At 45.0% G+C, this 16,391-nt stretch overlaps 1 protein-coding gene across 3 annotated transcripts in view; it reads right to left on the bottom strand.

The window, feature by feature from the left end:
- The window catches only part of runx1 (RUNX family transcription factor 1), a 57,856-nt gene that overhangs the window by 28,119 nt on the left and 13,346 nt on the right, over window positions 1-16,391 (bottom strand). The window contains exon 2 of one of the 3 annotated variants that reach the window (XM_068704665.1): window positions 1,440-1,558. The exons of the other annotated variants lie outside the window; for them this stretch is intronic. Coding sequence (XP_068560766.1) covers window positions 1,440-1,527 — 88 coding nt within the window. The 5' untranslated portion in view covers window positions 1,528-1,558. The remainder of the gene's footprint in view (window positions 1-1,439; window positions 1,559-16,391) is intronic. 3 annotated transcript variants of the gene reach the window in all.

The following is a 16,391-nucleotide window of genomic DNA, read 5'->3' on the forward strand; positions in this document are numbered from 1 at the left end:
TGAAACCTGCAGCTTCATCAAGCTTAGTGTCATTAAATCTGACACTGGACATTTACTCCTCATAGAAGCTTATGAATAATTCAAACACTGACGGATGAAACGATATATCTGTGAGGCCTGATGCTGAGTGTACAGATGTGTTACAGACTCCATAGAAACAAAGTGAGTTCAGATGATCGTAGGGATTCACATGGTCACGCATCGTCATCATACATGTGTGTCCTGAGAGGCCTCAACATGTCTGAAAGTTTAATATTCAGCTGAACATGTGTCATAATTCATCTCATCACTAGATGCAATGCATGAAACCATCCCTCTCTTAAAATAAGAATGAATATTGTCCGTTTACAGTCCTCTACATGTTACCAGGTTACCAGCTGTGTGGAGATGGTGACCGTCTAAAGACAGAAATAAAACGGAGGAGGAGGAGGAGGAGGAGGAAAGACCAGAGGCAGAGGAGAGGAGTTGGATTTCAGTCAGCCAGCGTTTCACTGACTGACTGTAATGTGAGCCGGTCGTTGTCCTCTGATCCATAATCAATACTCAGTCGCAATCGCCTATCAAAATTATTGACACCAGCATTGCTTCATATCATCAGCCGCAGTATGAATATGATTCCTCAAACTGAAGATATGAACAAGAAAGGTTTCCACAGAAGAAGAGCAACAGGAAGGTCACGCAGCTACATGTCATGAAGAAGTGTTGTAGTACTACAGGAACGTCATAGTACTGTCTATGATACTTTCACATTTTTAACAAAGGATGTTTTACTTAGAAATAACCAATGGCATACGATAATAACGAATAATCGCTACCAGCCTTCAAAAAGCCCAAATATTTCAACGTTGTGTTCAGGAAAATAATCACCAACCAGAAGACCAGTATCACAGTACAAGTGTAAGCACTCCCTCAGTCCACAGTCCTGATGGACTCTGCTGGTCCTCACTGTTTGTAAGGTCAACTAAAACGGCAGGACTCTAGAGTAACACCTAAAACTCCCCAAAGAACCCCAGAACCCATCCAGGACTCCTGGAGTCCCTCAAGGATTCATTACATCGCCTCGATAAAGTCTTAGAAAGGAAGGACCTAAAGTTGAGGAGTGTAGTGGAGTACAGGGACCAGGATGAAGTCTGTACCGTTGTTAGGTTCACGCTGCAGCAGCCACATCAGTGCAAGGGATTCAAACTAGCAGCTTCATGTACGAGAAGCTCAACATCAAACATCTCAAGAGGACAAGTGTGACTACAGCGTGACAACAACGATCCACCAAAGATCAACATGGATTATTGAAGCCACACATGATGTGAAGACAATGTGTTTACACCACAACATGCCCATACATAACTAAAACACTGATTCATATTCAGCTCAAAACAATAAAAACAGACATGATGGGATGATGATGATGACCAAGTGGCGTCAAGAAGAATGCACTTTACCAAAGAGTCCGCTGCCTGTCCGGCCCTTCCTCATCAGGTACATGGCCCAGGACAGGGGGCCAGAGCTGGAGAACGTCCCAGGGTTCATGCTTCAATCCTGGGTGCAGAAGCAGCAACAGCTGGGGCCAAATGTCCAACACCCAGCGGGGAAGAGAGCAGAGGTATCAAGGGTGAAAAGGAGAAGACGAAGAGGGAAAGAGCAAGAGGGAAACGGAAGAAATAGAACAAATAAAAGAAGAAGAAGAAATAAATAAAGTGTTTCTTTACTTTTTGTTGTCCAGGGTTCCAAAATGAAAGTCAGCAAAAACACTTCAAAGAGAATCAGAAAGTCATTCGACAAAGAAGAGCTCCAGCCAACCGGCTTTTATACCCCTCACCCCCCCCACTCCCTCCCTCCATCGCACCCTACATATTAGTAAAGCAGAAAGAGTGAGGGAGTAGGAGGCGAGGAGCCAGTCAAGCTTAACTCATTCCCTCCTCCTCTAAAGCGTAGCCACGGGGGACACGACTCCACTTTGCCCTCAGGCTCTTTAAAGCTGCTAATTTCATTTAGCTACTCAAATGATTTTTCTCCCATTTCCTCCCTCCCTCCTTCCCTCCCCCTTTTCTTGCTCTTTGGAAGTTCTGGTTGAACATTGAGGTCACACACTTGAGTGACATGAGTTAGTCTGAAGTATTGAAGCTGCTGATGGCTGGTTTGTCCATTCACCACGTCTTTGGATCCGTGTTGATTAATCAGATGGATTCAGATGTTGCTAGTGTCCTACATGACGAGCTAGCCGTCACTGCTACCGTGTTCTGTGGAGCTCTAACAACAATAGAGACCGGCTGCTTTGCCTCTGATGCGCTAGTTAGCTAGAACAGCTAGAAACCAACAAACTCCTCGTTGTAACTATAGTCCTGTCTTAAACTACAGTCCTGTCTTAAACTATAGTCCTGTCTTAAACTACAGTCCTGTCTTAAACTATAGTCCTGTCTTAAACTACAGTCCTGTCTTAAACTATTGTCCTGTCTTAAACTACAGTCCTGTCTTAAACTATTGTCCTGTCTTAAACTATAGTCCTGTCTTAAACTACAGTCCTGTCTTAAACTATAGTCCTGTCTTAAACTATTGTCCTGTCTTAAACTATAGTCCTGTCTTAAACTACAGTCCTGTCTTAAACTATTGTACTGTCTTAAACTATAGTCCTGTCTTAAACTAGAGTCCTGTCTTAAACTATAGTCCTGTCTTAAACTATAGTCCTGTCTTAAACTAGAGTATTGTCTTAAACTACAGTCCTGTCTTAAACTACAGTCCTGTCTTAAACTAGTGTCCTGTCTTAAACTATAGTCCTGTCTTAAACTACAGTCCTGTCTTAAACTAGAGTCCTGTCTTAAACTATGTCCTGTCTTAAACTACAGTCCTGTCTTAAACTATAGTCCTGTCTTAAACTACAGTCCTGTCTTAAACTATAGTCCTGTCTTAAACTATAGTCCTGTCTTAAACTACAGTCCTGTCTTAAACTAGAGTCCTGTCTTAAACTATAGTCCTGTCTTAAACTACAGTCCTGTCTTAAACTAGAGACCTGTCTTAAACTAGAGTCCTGTCTTAAACTATAGTATTGTCTTAAACTACAGTCCTGTCTTAAACTACAGTCCTGTCTTAAACTAGAGTCCTGTCTTAAACTACAGTCCTGTCTTAAACTATAGTCCTGTCTTAAACTACAGTCCTGTCTTAAACTATAGTACTGTCTTACACTACAGTCCTGTCTTAAACTACAACTTAAGTTAAATGAAACCATCACATGATGAAGTGCACTAAGATCAGCGATGCTACCCGAGGAAGGACGGAGGAAAGATGAAACAGACAGAGGAGGAGAGCTAATGTCTTTCTCTACAAGTTGGCCACCAACACACCTTTTATGTCAAAGCAAGAAGTTCATGTAATAAGTAAATCATGCTGCAGGGACCTGGACGTCTCACTGTCTCACTGGGACAGTAGAACAGAGTCCTCTTCCTCCCAACCCTCTGTCACACACACACTGCTCTCTGCTAACAATCCCACAATGCATTGTGTCAGTTCTGAACACCGCACGTCTCAGTGATGAACTAAAATGATGACTCGACATAGTTTTACCTTTAGACCCTTTGTTAATACTAAATATGTGTATACTAGCTGTTTTAAAACCATGCTGTTCATCATGTCACTGTGATAAAGGACAGAAGATGTTGGAGACTGACCCACATGTTGTGTTTCTATTCGACAAAATACTCTGTTAAAGGGGGACCAGACAGTCCCGAATATCCGGCTTAACCAGATTTGACCAGCAGCCTAATAAAACATGAACAGTGATCATTTCCTGCAGATCACTGCTGCACACGGGACCCAAACAGAACCTTTCCCCAAGTCAGCAGGAAGTAATACAACTAGAAGCATCAGTCTGTTGAGACTGGATGTATGCGCTGGAGGTCACATGACCTCGTCACCTGTCCCTAGTTTAACCCTTCTGATCACACTAATCCTGAACTTCAACACGAGTTCATTCACAACAACGAGTTATTGTCAACACAACAGTTTAAATGTCAAACTACAGTAGAACTGTATTTCCATTCTGCTGCTTAAAGCTGAACAGAGATGAACTACCAAACCTCAAAGTGACCACTGCACACACACACACACACACACACACACACACACACACACACACACACACACACACACACACACACATACACACACACCGGTGGACAGTGAGCTCCCCACAGTGACTCTCCCAGAGGCCCTTTGGCTAGTGACATCACCACAGAGCTCCCTGTGTGTGTGTGTGTGTGTGTGTGTGTGTGTGTGTGTGTGTGTGTACACTGACACGTGTGTGTGACAGCCCTGTAGCCCTCAGACCAGCAGTGTGTGTGTTACTGGCTCATGTCGAGCCACAGCGGTTGTCTGAGGTATTTGTTCACAGTGGGCCCAAACCAGGCCCACAAAGCTCAGCTGGTCCTGTATGTGGTTCCGCTCTAAACCGCACGCCGGTGCTCTGGCAGGCAGACGCATGGTGTGGTCCAGCTAACACAGAGTGAGGGTGTAGTCCCCATCAGACTGGGTGAACGTTGTGATCTGTAATGTGTGCTGTGTAATATCCGGTGCTCATCCTCCACAGTGATAAAGTGTTTTGGAGCATGAATACAAAATTCATTTCTTCACTTTTGAGATTCCCCCAAAATGTGTTTTCATGTTTTCAGGGGTTCCTCCTGTGAAAGAAGAGCCTCATGTTAAGCTCACCAGCCTCAGTGTTCATAATAACCGGCCTGCTACTTCTTGTATTATTGCATTTTTGTTATGAATTCACGTCACACAAGGTAAACTGTATATACATATGGGTGTGTTTGACACGGCTTGTATTTTCCCTTGCAGTGTAGTGAATGAAGAACAAGGTGCTCTATGAAGGAGCACCTTGTTCAGAGACAACATGCTCAGGGTCCAAACATCCAGCTTCAGTTCTGCACAACAACCAGAAGAAGAAGAGACGCTCTCTCTCTGCCAGCGGCTGTCTGTCCCCGTCGTCCCCTGAGCTGAGGCCACCCCGAGGCCAGTGACAGTGGCACGGTGAGGATCAATACCACACACACACACACACACACACACACACACACACACACACACACACACACACACACACACACACACACGCACACATGCTGCCACCCTGAGCGAGGGATCGATGGAGGGATGGGGAGGGTCTGGGGAAAAGAAGACCTCCTCTGGTCCTCTGGTTTCTCATCAGCACCTTTAACCCTTCATCACTGGAACTAAAGCGTCTCAAACATGCATCTCATCTGGTGAAGATTTTCATTTCAATAGACGTCTGTTGAGTCACTCTCCATCCCATAATGAGGGAACACAGTGGTGGTGCAGGAGCAGCCACAGTGAGCTGCTGGATGAAGACCGGGGTACCAGACTACCCTCAGACCAGCATCATGATGGACACACAAGGACCAGGACTTCTTCACAGAGTGTGACCTGGTGGTGTCACGGAGTCCATCAGGATGCTTTGTTGTGGTGGACAGATGAATTCACAGGTTCACCAGAAACATCATATTTTAATATAAACAAGTATTCATTTATTTGTATAAATGTAATATAAGTTCATATGGGGGACTATTATGTATTGATTTATTATTATTTAAAACATCTTCTTTTAAAACTCTTTATTAGTAATGAGAATGAATTTGATGGAATCATTTTTTTAAAGGTGTTTAATAAAAGCATCAGGTTGTTATTCCGCTAAAGCCTGATTCATTTTATGAATGAACTGTACATTCACACAGATATAAGGGCAACGGGAAAATGATGGAAGTACAGTTGAAAATATGAATTTAGAACATGAGAATGTCATTTATTAGATAGTTGAATACTCTAATGTTAAAGAAGAGAGAGAATTGAGGATTTGGAAAGAGATAAATTCAGTTCCATGCTATGAATTATGTTATTATTCCTTAATCCAGGATTAACAAGTTCAAGAATCCACCATGAACGGTCACATCTCAATACATTCAACACCCTCAAAGCCATCAATCCCATGAACACACGTCAGTAATATCAGTAAACATCCGTCTCATTGTCCAGACACTGAGCTCACTTATTGTTTCACACATTCAGGATTCTGTCTTTTCTGTTGAACCCTTGTGAAGCTGATGTTTACACATTTCAGTGTGATGAAGAGCTTTGAACAGTTTCATGTGTGTGTGTGTGTGTGTGTGTGTGTGTGTGTGTGTGTGTGTGTGTTCATTGAAGTCTCCTCTACTTAAAAAGAGCAACAGTCCAGCTTGGTGGTAGACTCTGTCTCATTCCATGTCTCTGGTCATGTGATCAGACCCCTCTGGTCAGTCTGTGTGCAGCACATTTAATGAGAAGGAAACATGTTGGAGGCTTAAGAAATCCACTCCAGTAGTAAGAACTGCAAATGTAAAAGGTTGGATTGCTATTATTCTAAATTAGAAACACACACACACACACACACACACACACACACACACACACACACACACACACACACACACACACACACACACACACACACACACACACACACACCACAGAAAGCAGACATGGATGAGTCAGTTCAGACACTTCAGAGCTCAGTAGATTTGTATCGAAGCACTCTCATCAATTGATCAATGACGGAGAAGTTAGCAATTGTCTCTAGTTAACAGAGCAGCCGATTCTAGCACACACACACACACACACACACACACACACACACACACACACACACACATTGATGCACACACCCTTCGTCTATAATTCATGGGGTGTATTGTGCGGATGCAGTTAACTGCCGCTTAAAAGTAATTAATTGATTTTCTGACATATCAGTTAGCAGCAGCACCAAATGACACACACACACACACACACACACACACACACACACACACACACACACACACACACACACACACACACACACACAGGATAAAATGCAGACTTGCACAAGGATGTCCGCTCACACACACGACCAACACACTGATATTGATGCACTTCCAGATTACACACAAGTACACAAAAGACTCACACGCACGGTTGTATGGTGACACACACACATACACACACATGAAACTAGCTGTATACAGTTGTAACATAACCTCTTTTCAAAACACACACACACACACACACACACACACACACACACACACATGAAACTAGCTGTATACAGTTGTAACATAACCTCTTTTCACAACACACACACACACACACACACACACACACACACACACACACACACACACACACACACACACGTCGTCTAAATAAAGTCTTTGCTGTGAATATTATTGTGAATATTGTCCATAAAATGCATCATTTGCACAAACATGATGTCAAATTCAAATGTGAGTTTCCACTGATGTTTTAAAAAGAGGCCTTCGTGTTATTCTACCAGCTATATATTGACTTGTGTGTTTTCACTGACTACCAGTTTTGCTCCTCACACAACAGACACATGTTCTGCACACTTGCACTCAGCCTGCTGGACTACTTTACGGCACAGAGGGGTGTTGCTTTATGGCATTACCCGGGAAGGTGCTGCAGTAAAGCTTCATCAGTGTTTCTACCGCGGCAGATGGAGGAAGCAGTGAAAGGTTGACTGTCAGTAAAGGTCTGAATCATCTTTACATGAAGGACCTTTAGGTCCTGAAGAACTGTGAATGTTAGTGCATGTTAGTGCACGTGAGCGTGCCCCACTTGTTAGCTCACAGCCGCTCTGCACTGCTCTCATTCAGTTACAGACTGACAGCATTGTCACGGAGGTGTAACGCCCACCCTCCTGTTCCCTCTCAGCTCAGCACTGTTAGCTCCTAGCCATTAGCTCAACACTGTTAGCTCTGTTAGCTGCTAGCCATCAGCTCAACACTGTTAGCGCTGTCAGCACTGTTAGCGCTGTTAGCTTCTAGCCATCACGTCAACACTGTTAGCTCTGTCAGCACTGTTAGCTCTGTCAGCACTATTAGCTCTGTCAGCACTGTTAGCACTATCAGCACTATTAGCTCTGTCAGCACTATTAGCGCTGTTAGCTTCTAGCCATCAGCTCAACACTGTTAGCTCTGTCAGCACTATTAGCTCTGTCAGCTCTGTCAGCACTGTTAGCGCTGTTAGCTTCTAGCCATCAGCTCAACACTGTTAGCTCTGTCAGCACTATTAGCTCTGTCAGCTTTGTCAGCACTGTTAGCGCTGTTAGCTTCTAGCCATCAGCTCAACACTGTTAGCTCTGTCAGCACTGTTAGCTCTGTCAGCACTATTAGCTCTGTCAGCTCTGTCAGCACTGTTAGCGCTGTTAGTTTCTAGCCATCAGCTCAACACTGTTAGCTCTGTCAGCACTGTTAGCTCTGTCAGCACTATTAGCTCTGTCAGCTTTGTCAGCACTGTTAGCGCTGTTAGTTTCTAGCCATCAGCTCAACACTGTTAGCTCTGTCAGCACTGTTAGCACTGTCAGCACTTTTAGCTCTGTCAGCACTGTTAGCTCTGTCAGCACTATTAGCTCTGTCAGCACTGTTAGCGCTGTTAGCTTCTAGCCATCAGCTCAACACTGTTAGCTCTGTCAGCACTGTTAGCGCTGTTAGCTTCTAGCCATCAGCTCAACACTGTTAGCTCTGTCAGCACTGTTAGCGCTGTTAGCTTCTAGCCATCAGCTCAACACTGTTAGCTCTGTCAGCACTGTTAGCTCTGTCAGCACTATTATAGCTGTTAGCTTCTAGCCATCAGCTCAGCCGCTGCCATGATGAGAGCCGTGTGGAGCCAATAGAAATGCTCTGAATTCCACATGGAGAACCTTGAGGTAAACGTAACATTGGGAAGGAGGTTGATTTGTTGTTACATCAAACGTTCCAATTAGTGCAAATTCAAACAGTGACAACACAGCAGCCAGGAGGCAGGAGGCGTGTTCATGTGTGAACAGGAGTCACAGGACTGTCATCTGATTGGCTGCGGGTTCTCTCTGGCTGCACTTCATAAGTTGCATGGCACCTGTTTCCAGCATTAGTCCTTTGTGTGTGTGTGTGTGTGTGTGTGTGTGTGTTGAATTATTCAACCGGCCTCTGTGATGAGAGGAGACGGGCTTATTTCTGCTAAACTAAAAATTGATTTTCTGACACAAGAAATGAAGGAGAGAGAGATAGAGAGAGCGAGAGAGAGAGAGAGATACAGAGAGAGAGACAGAGAGACAGAGAGAGAGAGAGACAGAGAGAGACAGAGACAGAGAGAGACAGAGAGAGAGAGACAGAGAGACAGAGAGACAGAGAGACAGAGAGAGAGAGAGACAGAGAGAGAGAGAGACAGAGAGAGACAGAGAGACAGAGAGACAGAGAGAGACAGAGAGACAGACAGTCAAAGTTAGTTAAATGTTCTTCCAACATAGAAACGTAGAAATGGAAATAGACAGAAGTGAGCAGTGTTTCTGAGAGAGACAGAGAGACAGGGTGACAGATAGAGAGAGGAAGATAGAAGAGCCTCAGGCTGTGTTTAGTGCAGTTTGAATGGCTGAGCAGGTGCATTAGAGCAGAAACCTTTAACTCTCTCATACACGCAAACACACACACACACACACACACACACACACACACACACACACACACACTGCCGGCTGGACAGGGAACATGGACGTCACAACTGATCAGAAACGTTTACTGCAAGGACGTCCACTTCTGTCCACTCCGTGTGTGTGAAGCAGACGGAGATGAATGAACTCACAGTAGGGCCGCGTCAACACACACTTCACCTCCGTGTTCACATCATACTGGAGCTTCAATAAAACACTTTCGTGTGGACTGATGAAAGTGAAGTTTTCAAAATCCCTGCTGGAGAATTGTCACAGGCCCAGTAAATATAATATATAATATAATATATAATATAATATATAGCGTTACTTCTGTTAACAGAGATGTTGAAATGAACAGAAACAACCCTGAGGGACAGAACAGAGGTCTGCAGTAACCAGTAACCTCAACAGGAGTCACCTGTGATTTCAGAAAAGTCCAACCAACCGTTCCACTTCCAACAAGACTCAAGACGCATCAGAGAGGAGGAGGGGCTTACCTCAATGTAGATACCAGGCGGTAACCACCTGTTCTGCCGAGTGAATGTTTCAAGTGTTAAAGCTGCATTCTCTCTAGTGTCCACCAGGGGGCGACTCCTCTGGTTGTATAGAAGTCTAGTCTAAAATGACTCTACTTCTCTCTTGATTTATTCCCTCAGTAAACATTGTGAACATGAGTTTATGGTCTCAATCTCTAGTTTCAAGTCTTCTTCAATACAGCATGATGTTAATTTAGTACATTATGGTCCATTTAGAGTCAAACAGACCATAAAGCAGGGGATGCTTTAGGGGCGGGGCTACACTGTGATTGACAGGTCCCTACCAGAGCTGTATACGGTGTTTCTACGTCACTCCTCCCAAGTCCAGATATGATAATGTCCGTTCATCGGTTGCGAAAAAAACAACACGGCAACGGCCGTAATCCAAGATGGCGACGGCAAAATCGCCGAGCTCAAGGCTGCAAAACGTCAGTCCACCAATCAATGGGTGACATCACGACGTCCACTTCTTATATACAGCAAGGTTGCATCAGCTAGTGTCTTTACATTGACCCTGAAAGTTCTCGTTCCATTCTACAGCCGTGCTAGCAGCTCTGTGAGGCTGCACAGAGGCACAGTGTGCTATGAGCTACATGCTAACATCACGTTTCTCAACATTGGTTCCTTCACCTTCAAGCACAGCTTAACACCCAGTGTTAGCTTGAACACACCCCCTCACAAACTCCAAAAATGCATTCTGATCCTTGACACACATCACCGCCACATCCATCTTCCAGCCCCCTCCCCCATGCCCCACTCCCACCCTACCCCCCCACAGCTTGAGCTCTTCCTCTATCTGTCCTCCGTCTAAACCGACACACTTTAGACGCTGTAGTGGTCATCAAGAATGAATGTGACATCACCTCAAAGTGTCCCAGGTTACATCATCGTCTGTACAGATCATTTGGGGTCAAGTGAACCAAACAACCAAAAGAAGATCTTCTTCTTCTATTGGAGGCAGCCCTCTAAAGCCCTCCTCCTCATATCTCCAAAGCTTTGAAATAATTTAGTTATTAGGTTTTTTAATGAATTTCAAAGTCATGCATTCTTATATACTGTATATACATAATGATGGTCCTCCTTCAGCACCCTGGCTAGTGTTACTTTAGTAGTATGTGTGGATGTAAAGGGGCAGCAGTGGATGGAGGGATGAAAAGAGGACTGAGGAGGAGATCCTCGAGGACACCAGGGTCTGTAGAGACCAACAGAGAACAGAGAAGTCTTTTAAAACTCATGGTTATTTTTTGGGGGGGATGTAAACTAAATGACATAACTGTACTGTGATGAAACACATCACAGTGTTAATATTGACATTTCTTACCCAAATAATACAAATTAAAAAATTATATTTTCAAATAATTTGAGTTCATTTAGAAACAAAATATTGGAATTGCACTTTTCATCAAACCATGGATACGTTTGAAGTTGAAGTTCATGAAGTTTGAGTTTGGCCCGTCCACCACACGTTCTCACTTATTATACTCATAATCATAATCATACCACATCATATCAAACGCTCGATGAGTCACTTCCTCTAAACAAGCATTGACATTCAACTGTCTGTTTGAAGAATATGACAAAGTTGAAAATACGCCATATTTGTTTTTTAATCACCCCTGAAGCTTGCACCTGTTGGGACGCATCTAGTCGTCAAACGTTATAAAAGGATTACTGAGGAGCTCGTGCCTCACACATCACGCTCAACATCAGAGTCAGCAGAAAGCAACGCCTTGCTCTGATTTGAATAAATAAGGATAAACTATTTCGGGGAAATTCTTGCTGCTAACAACTGCTGGTTTGGGATTAACTTTGTGTCCACGGTGCAGGTCTATCATGTTAGTTCATTTAGGGTTAGGGTTAGAACACTGTTCATTATTACTGTAGATAAGGCTACAGCTCAATACACCAGTCACTATAGACCAACACACAAATCAATGGCTGCTCCATGGCCTGGATCATTTGTGACAGGCAGAGAGCAGACACCGTTCACACCCCTTAGGCTTTGGTTACTTTGTGCTTCTCGTAGCGTGCACGTGTGTGTGTGTGCACGTTTGCATGCTAAGTAATCTGACAGATTCTGTAAAACAGAAATGGATCATCAAAGTGGAAGGAACCAGCAGAAAGAGCCAATCAGACAGCCTGAACCCAACCACACAGGGACACACAGAGTCCCAAACGAGCCAATGAATAAATCAGAAGGCTTAGTCGCTGGGCGGAATCTACAATACCGAATAGAAGGGCGCTAATGGGTACGGGCCACACACACACACACACACACACACACACACACACACACACACACACACACACACACACACACACACATTAAGGCAACACTTTGCATTCACTTGTTAACCACAATGTGGGGACAAATGGGGATGGAGGGAAGAAAGGGGGTGAGGAGGAGTGAGAAAAGGGTGAGTCGACTCTTTGCATGACTTCTTCGTTAACCACAGCACTGAAGGGACCTCGCCTCGCCTCGCACAGGACACCCGTCTCCCCACACTGTACAGACACGCTCTCGCCATCTCGCCCATTAAGGCTGAGGGGAACCAGTGTGGTTTGGAGGAGAACGGGTCGGAAACATTGCAAAAGCTCTGGATGATCAGAGGCTTCATCGATCGCCAGATGGCTGTTCGCTGTTGGCGGTTTCTCGAAACTTCGGAGGAGGTTAGAGTCAACAGGGAAGTGTAGCGAAGCAAAGAGGGCGACTGAAAATAGAGATGAGTGACGACATCTTTCAAAACCAACCGTCCCAACAAACAGTGTTTATATGTTCATAGTTTACTGTGAAAGAAACAATGAGAGGTCTGTCTCCGTAAGCCTTCCCCAACGGAAAACCTTGACATGACCACTGATTCCAAGCCTTGCGACACACACACACACACACACACACACTCACACACACACACACACACACACACACACACACACACACACACACACACACACACAGACACACACACACACACACACACACACACACACACACTCACACACACTCACACACACACACACACACACACACACACACACACACACACACACACACACACACACACACACACACACACACACACAGACACACACACACACACACACACACACACACACACACTGCAGGCTGGTGAGCTTGGATTGGGTGCACACTCTGGTATGGTTTCAGCTTTACCATTAATTTAGGTCTGTGGCCTGGCTGGTGGTCCCCCTCACACACACACACACACACACACACACACACACACACACACACACACACACACACACACACACACACACACACACACACACACACACACACACAGGAGCTGGTCAACATGTTGATAGCACATAACCCACACTTTGCCCAGGGTTTTGCCTCTCAGGCGACCTCATTGCCAGAGGTTGTTGAGATTGCAGGCCTCCACCCTCTGCATTATTTCCGCTAAAACAAAATACATCAAGCATCACATGAATAAAGCTCTCTGGTCTTTGTGGTACAGATGAAAGTATTAATATATTTTGACCATAGAGAGCTTCAGGAATGAGCTAGTACACGTCCTGTTCCCTCGTCTAGAAGTCAACGTGTTGTTTGAATGTGTTTCTGGTTAGCTGTCTGAAATAAGGTCTATAATTAGCACAAGCTGAAGAGGTTTTAACTTTAAGTTTAAAAATCGACGTTTAAGCTTTATCAACGTATCCTCATAGAACACTTCCTAGGATATCTTCTTATTTTATGCTCTCCTACGATCACAACCCCCTACGGTGCACAACTGGTTCAGGCAACACAACGACTTGGTTGGGTTTCATTCAGTAAATGATCGTGGTTCGTCTTCTCTAAGAAACATCAGCATGTATGAAGCTGCATCTGTCGAATGTTACAAGACAGCAGGCAGACGCTGTCCAGAACACACTGATGTTAAAGCACTGAAGCCATTAGGCAGGAAGTGAGAAAGGGCAGCAGAGAGGAGGAGAGATGAAAAAGAGGAGAGGAAATGAAGGGATCTTTATTGGAGCTCCGTCTTCCTGCTGCAGCTGATGGAGGAGCACAGGAGGAGCACAGGGGGAGCGCTGTAAAAAGTGACGCTAAGCTCTTGCCTGAAGAATGCACTGTAACTTCTGATCTTCTCCAGGTTCAGTGTGTGCAGCTCTACTGGAGGGAAGAGCAGCTTCGTCCAAAACATTCCCCTCAAACTAGTCTTCACACTGACACCTCATTCAAGACCTCTTTTACAATATTATAAGAATGTGGTTCAACCTTCTAACATTTCAAAGACGAGGCTGACGACTTTCCAAATAAGCTGTTTCAGGAAAGTAGGGAAGACGGCAGTTTTTTGACAGACGGACAAACAATGCATTCACTTTAGGCTCAGATATATCACCTCTGATATGAGGGAGAAACACTGCATATATTATTCATGATTATGAGATCATGTCACTGATACATTTAGAATGGCGTTACTTTCTTGGTCAAACTAACAGGGCGATGTGGGTCCATGGTAAAACCAGCAGCTGAGTGGTGACATTTCTTACAGGGGGAGGGGCTCAGATCTAACAGCAGACTGTGTGATGTGTGGCCAGATCACCACATGGGAGCCACTGTGTGTGTGTAGGTGTGTAGACTGCATGTGTGTGTGTGTGTGTGTGTGTGTGTGTGTGTGTGTGTGTGTGTGTGTGTGTGTGTGTGTGTGTTGAATCCGAAAAAGGAGAAGATGGATCCATAGAAAGCATTCTGTGCTTATTCCCAGGCTCCAACATGAGAGCCAGAGATCACAGCTGGACAAATGACCCAAAACACACAGAGAGAGAGAGAGAGAGAGAGAGAGAGAGAGAGAGAGAGAGAGAGAGAGACAGAAAGAGAGAGGGAGATTTTTGATTTTTAGAAAACCTTTATTTCTTAAAACAAAGAAAGAACAAAAAGCATTGTCATGGCATCAAGAATGAAACAAAGCAAATCAAAAGCAAAGAAACACTCAAGTCCGTTTCTCTTCACAGTTGAATATTAGTCCAACTCCAGACACACATTTTGTTTCATTGCTGCACCGATTCTCAATGAATCCTGCATATTGTTCATGTAAATAAATAAAAACAACAAAACATGTCCTAGAGTTGCTCTTAGGCTGGGAGACTTTGGTCACCATCAGCTCTTTCATTGTTCAGCTCTTTATTGATCTTCTGAGCTATTTTCTTCAGTCTGTAGCCTTCCTTCACTGTTATCCCTCCTCTGTCTTTACTCCTCATGTGTGACCTGAGAGAGCTGGAGAGCTTCTCTTTGTCAGAGAAGTAATCCTCCACATTGACTCCTTTCACACTTTTAGTTCTCCTCAGAAACCCCTTTATCTTCTCCACACTGTAGTCTCTAGAGCTCCTACCGCTGCCAGCCCTGTGGTCAGAAGATTCACTGTCAGCAGCAGAATCCTCCTCCATACTGGTCTCAGGGTCTCCTCCCCGGCTGGACTCAGGGTCTTCCTCCAGACTGGACTCAGGGTCCTTCTTCCGACTGGACTCAGATTTAGCTGCTCCTCCGTTTCCTTTCGTTGCCGCTTTCTTTGCTTGTGAGCTTCCATTGTTTTCTTTCTTTTTCCTCTTCCGCTGGGGGACTTTGAACTGCCCCTCGTCTCCCTCCATGTCCACCTCACTGCCTTCCCCCACCTGTCCTCCATTACTCTCCCTCCCCACCTGTACCTCACTTGCCTCCTTCTCCCTCACCTCCTTAACCCCACTCGTCCCCTCCTTCCTTAACTCCTTAACCCCACTCGTTCCCTCCTCCCTTACCTCCTTAAACCCACACGTCCCCTCCTTCCTTACCTCCTCAACTCCACTCGTCCCCTCCCCCCTCACCTCCTTACCCCCACTCGTCCCCTCTTTCCTTACCTCCTTACCCCCGCTCGCCCCCTCCTTTCTTACCTCCTGGACCCCACTTGTCCCCTCCTGTCCATCTTGTTTGTCTCCTCTGCCCTCCTCAGAACCTTTCTGGTTTTGGTTCTGGTCTTTATGAGAACCGTTTTTTCCAGGACAGGCTCTGCTCTGATGTCCCTGTTTCCCACAACTGAAGCATTTAGAATCCTCAGTTGTCGCAAAAATGAGGTAATCAAAGTCCTCCACTGTGACTGTGAACACGAGGTCCACCTGTCTGCTCCTGTTCTTGGGGATCATGAGGAGCTGTCTCCTGTGAGACACCACGTGCCTCAGAAGTGGAGACTTGGCCCCAGATGACAGCTTCTTAACTTTGGACACGATCTTTCCATGTCTGGACAGCTCTCCGGTTATCAGCTCATCTTTAACAAACGGTGGCACGTTGGAAACAGTGACTCTTACCGCCGGGTCGCTGAGAGGATAGACGGGTAGGAAGCCGCCGTTCACCTCGATCC

This window comes from Cebidichthys violaceus, unplaced genomic scaffold, assembly GCF_023349555.1.
Source record: "Cebidichthys violaceus isolate CVI_PGR_0920_01 unplaced genomic scaffold, fCebVio1.0.p SCAF_98, whole genome shotgun sequence".
Lineage (NCBI taxonomy): Eukaryota > Metazoa > Chordata > Actinopteri > Perciformes > Stichaeidae > Cebidichthys > Cebidichthys violaceus.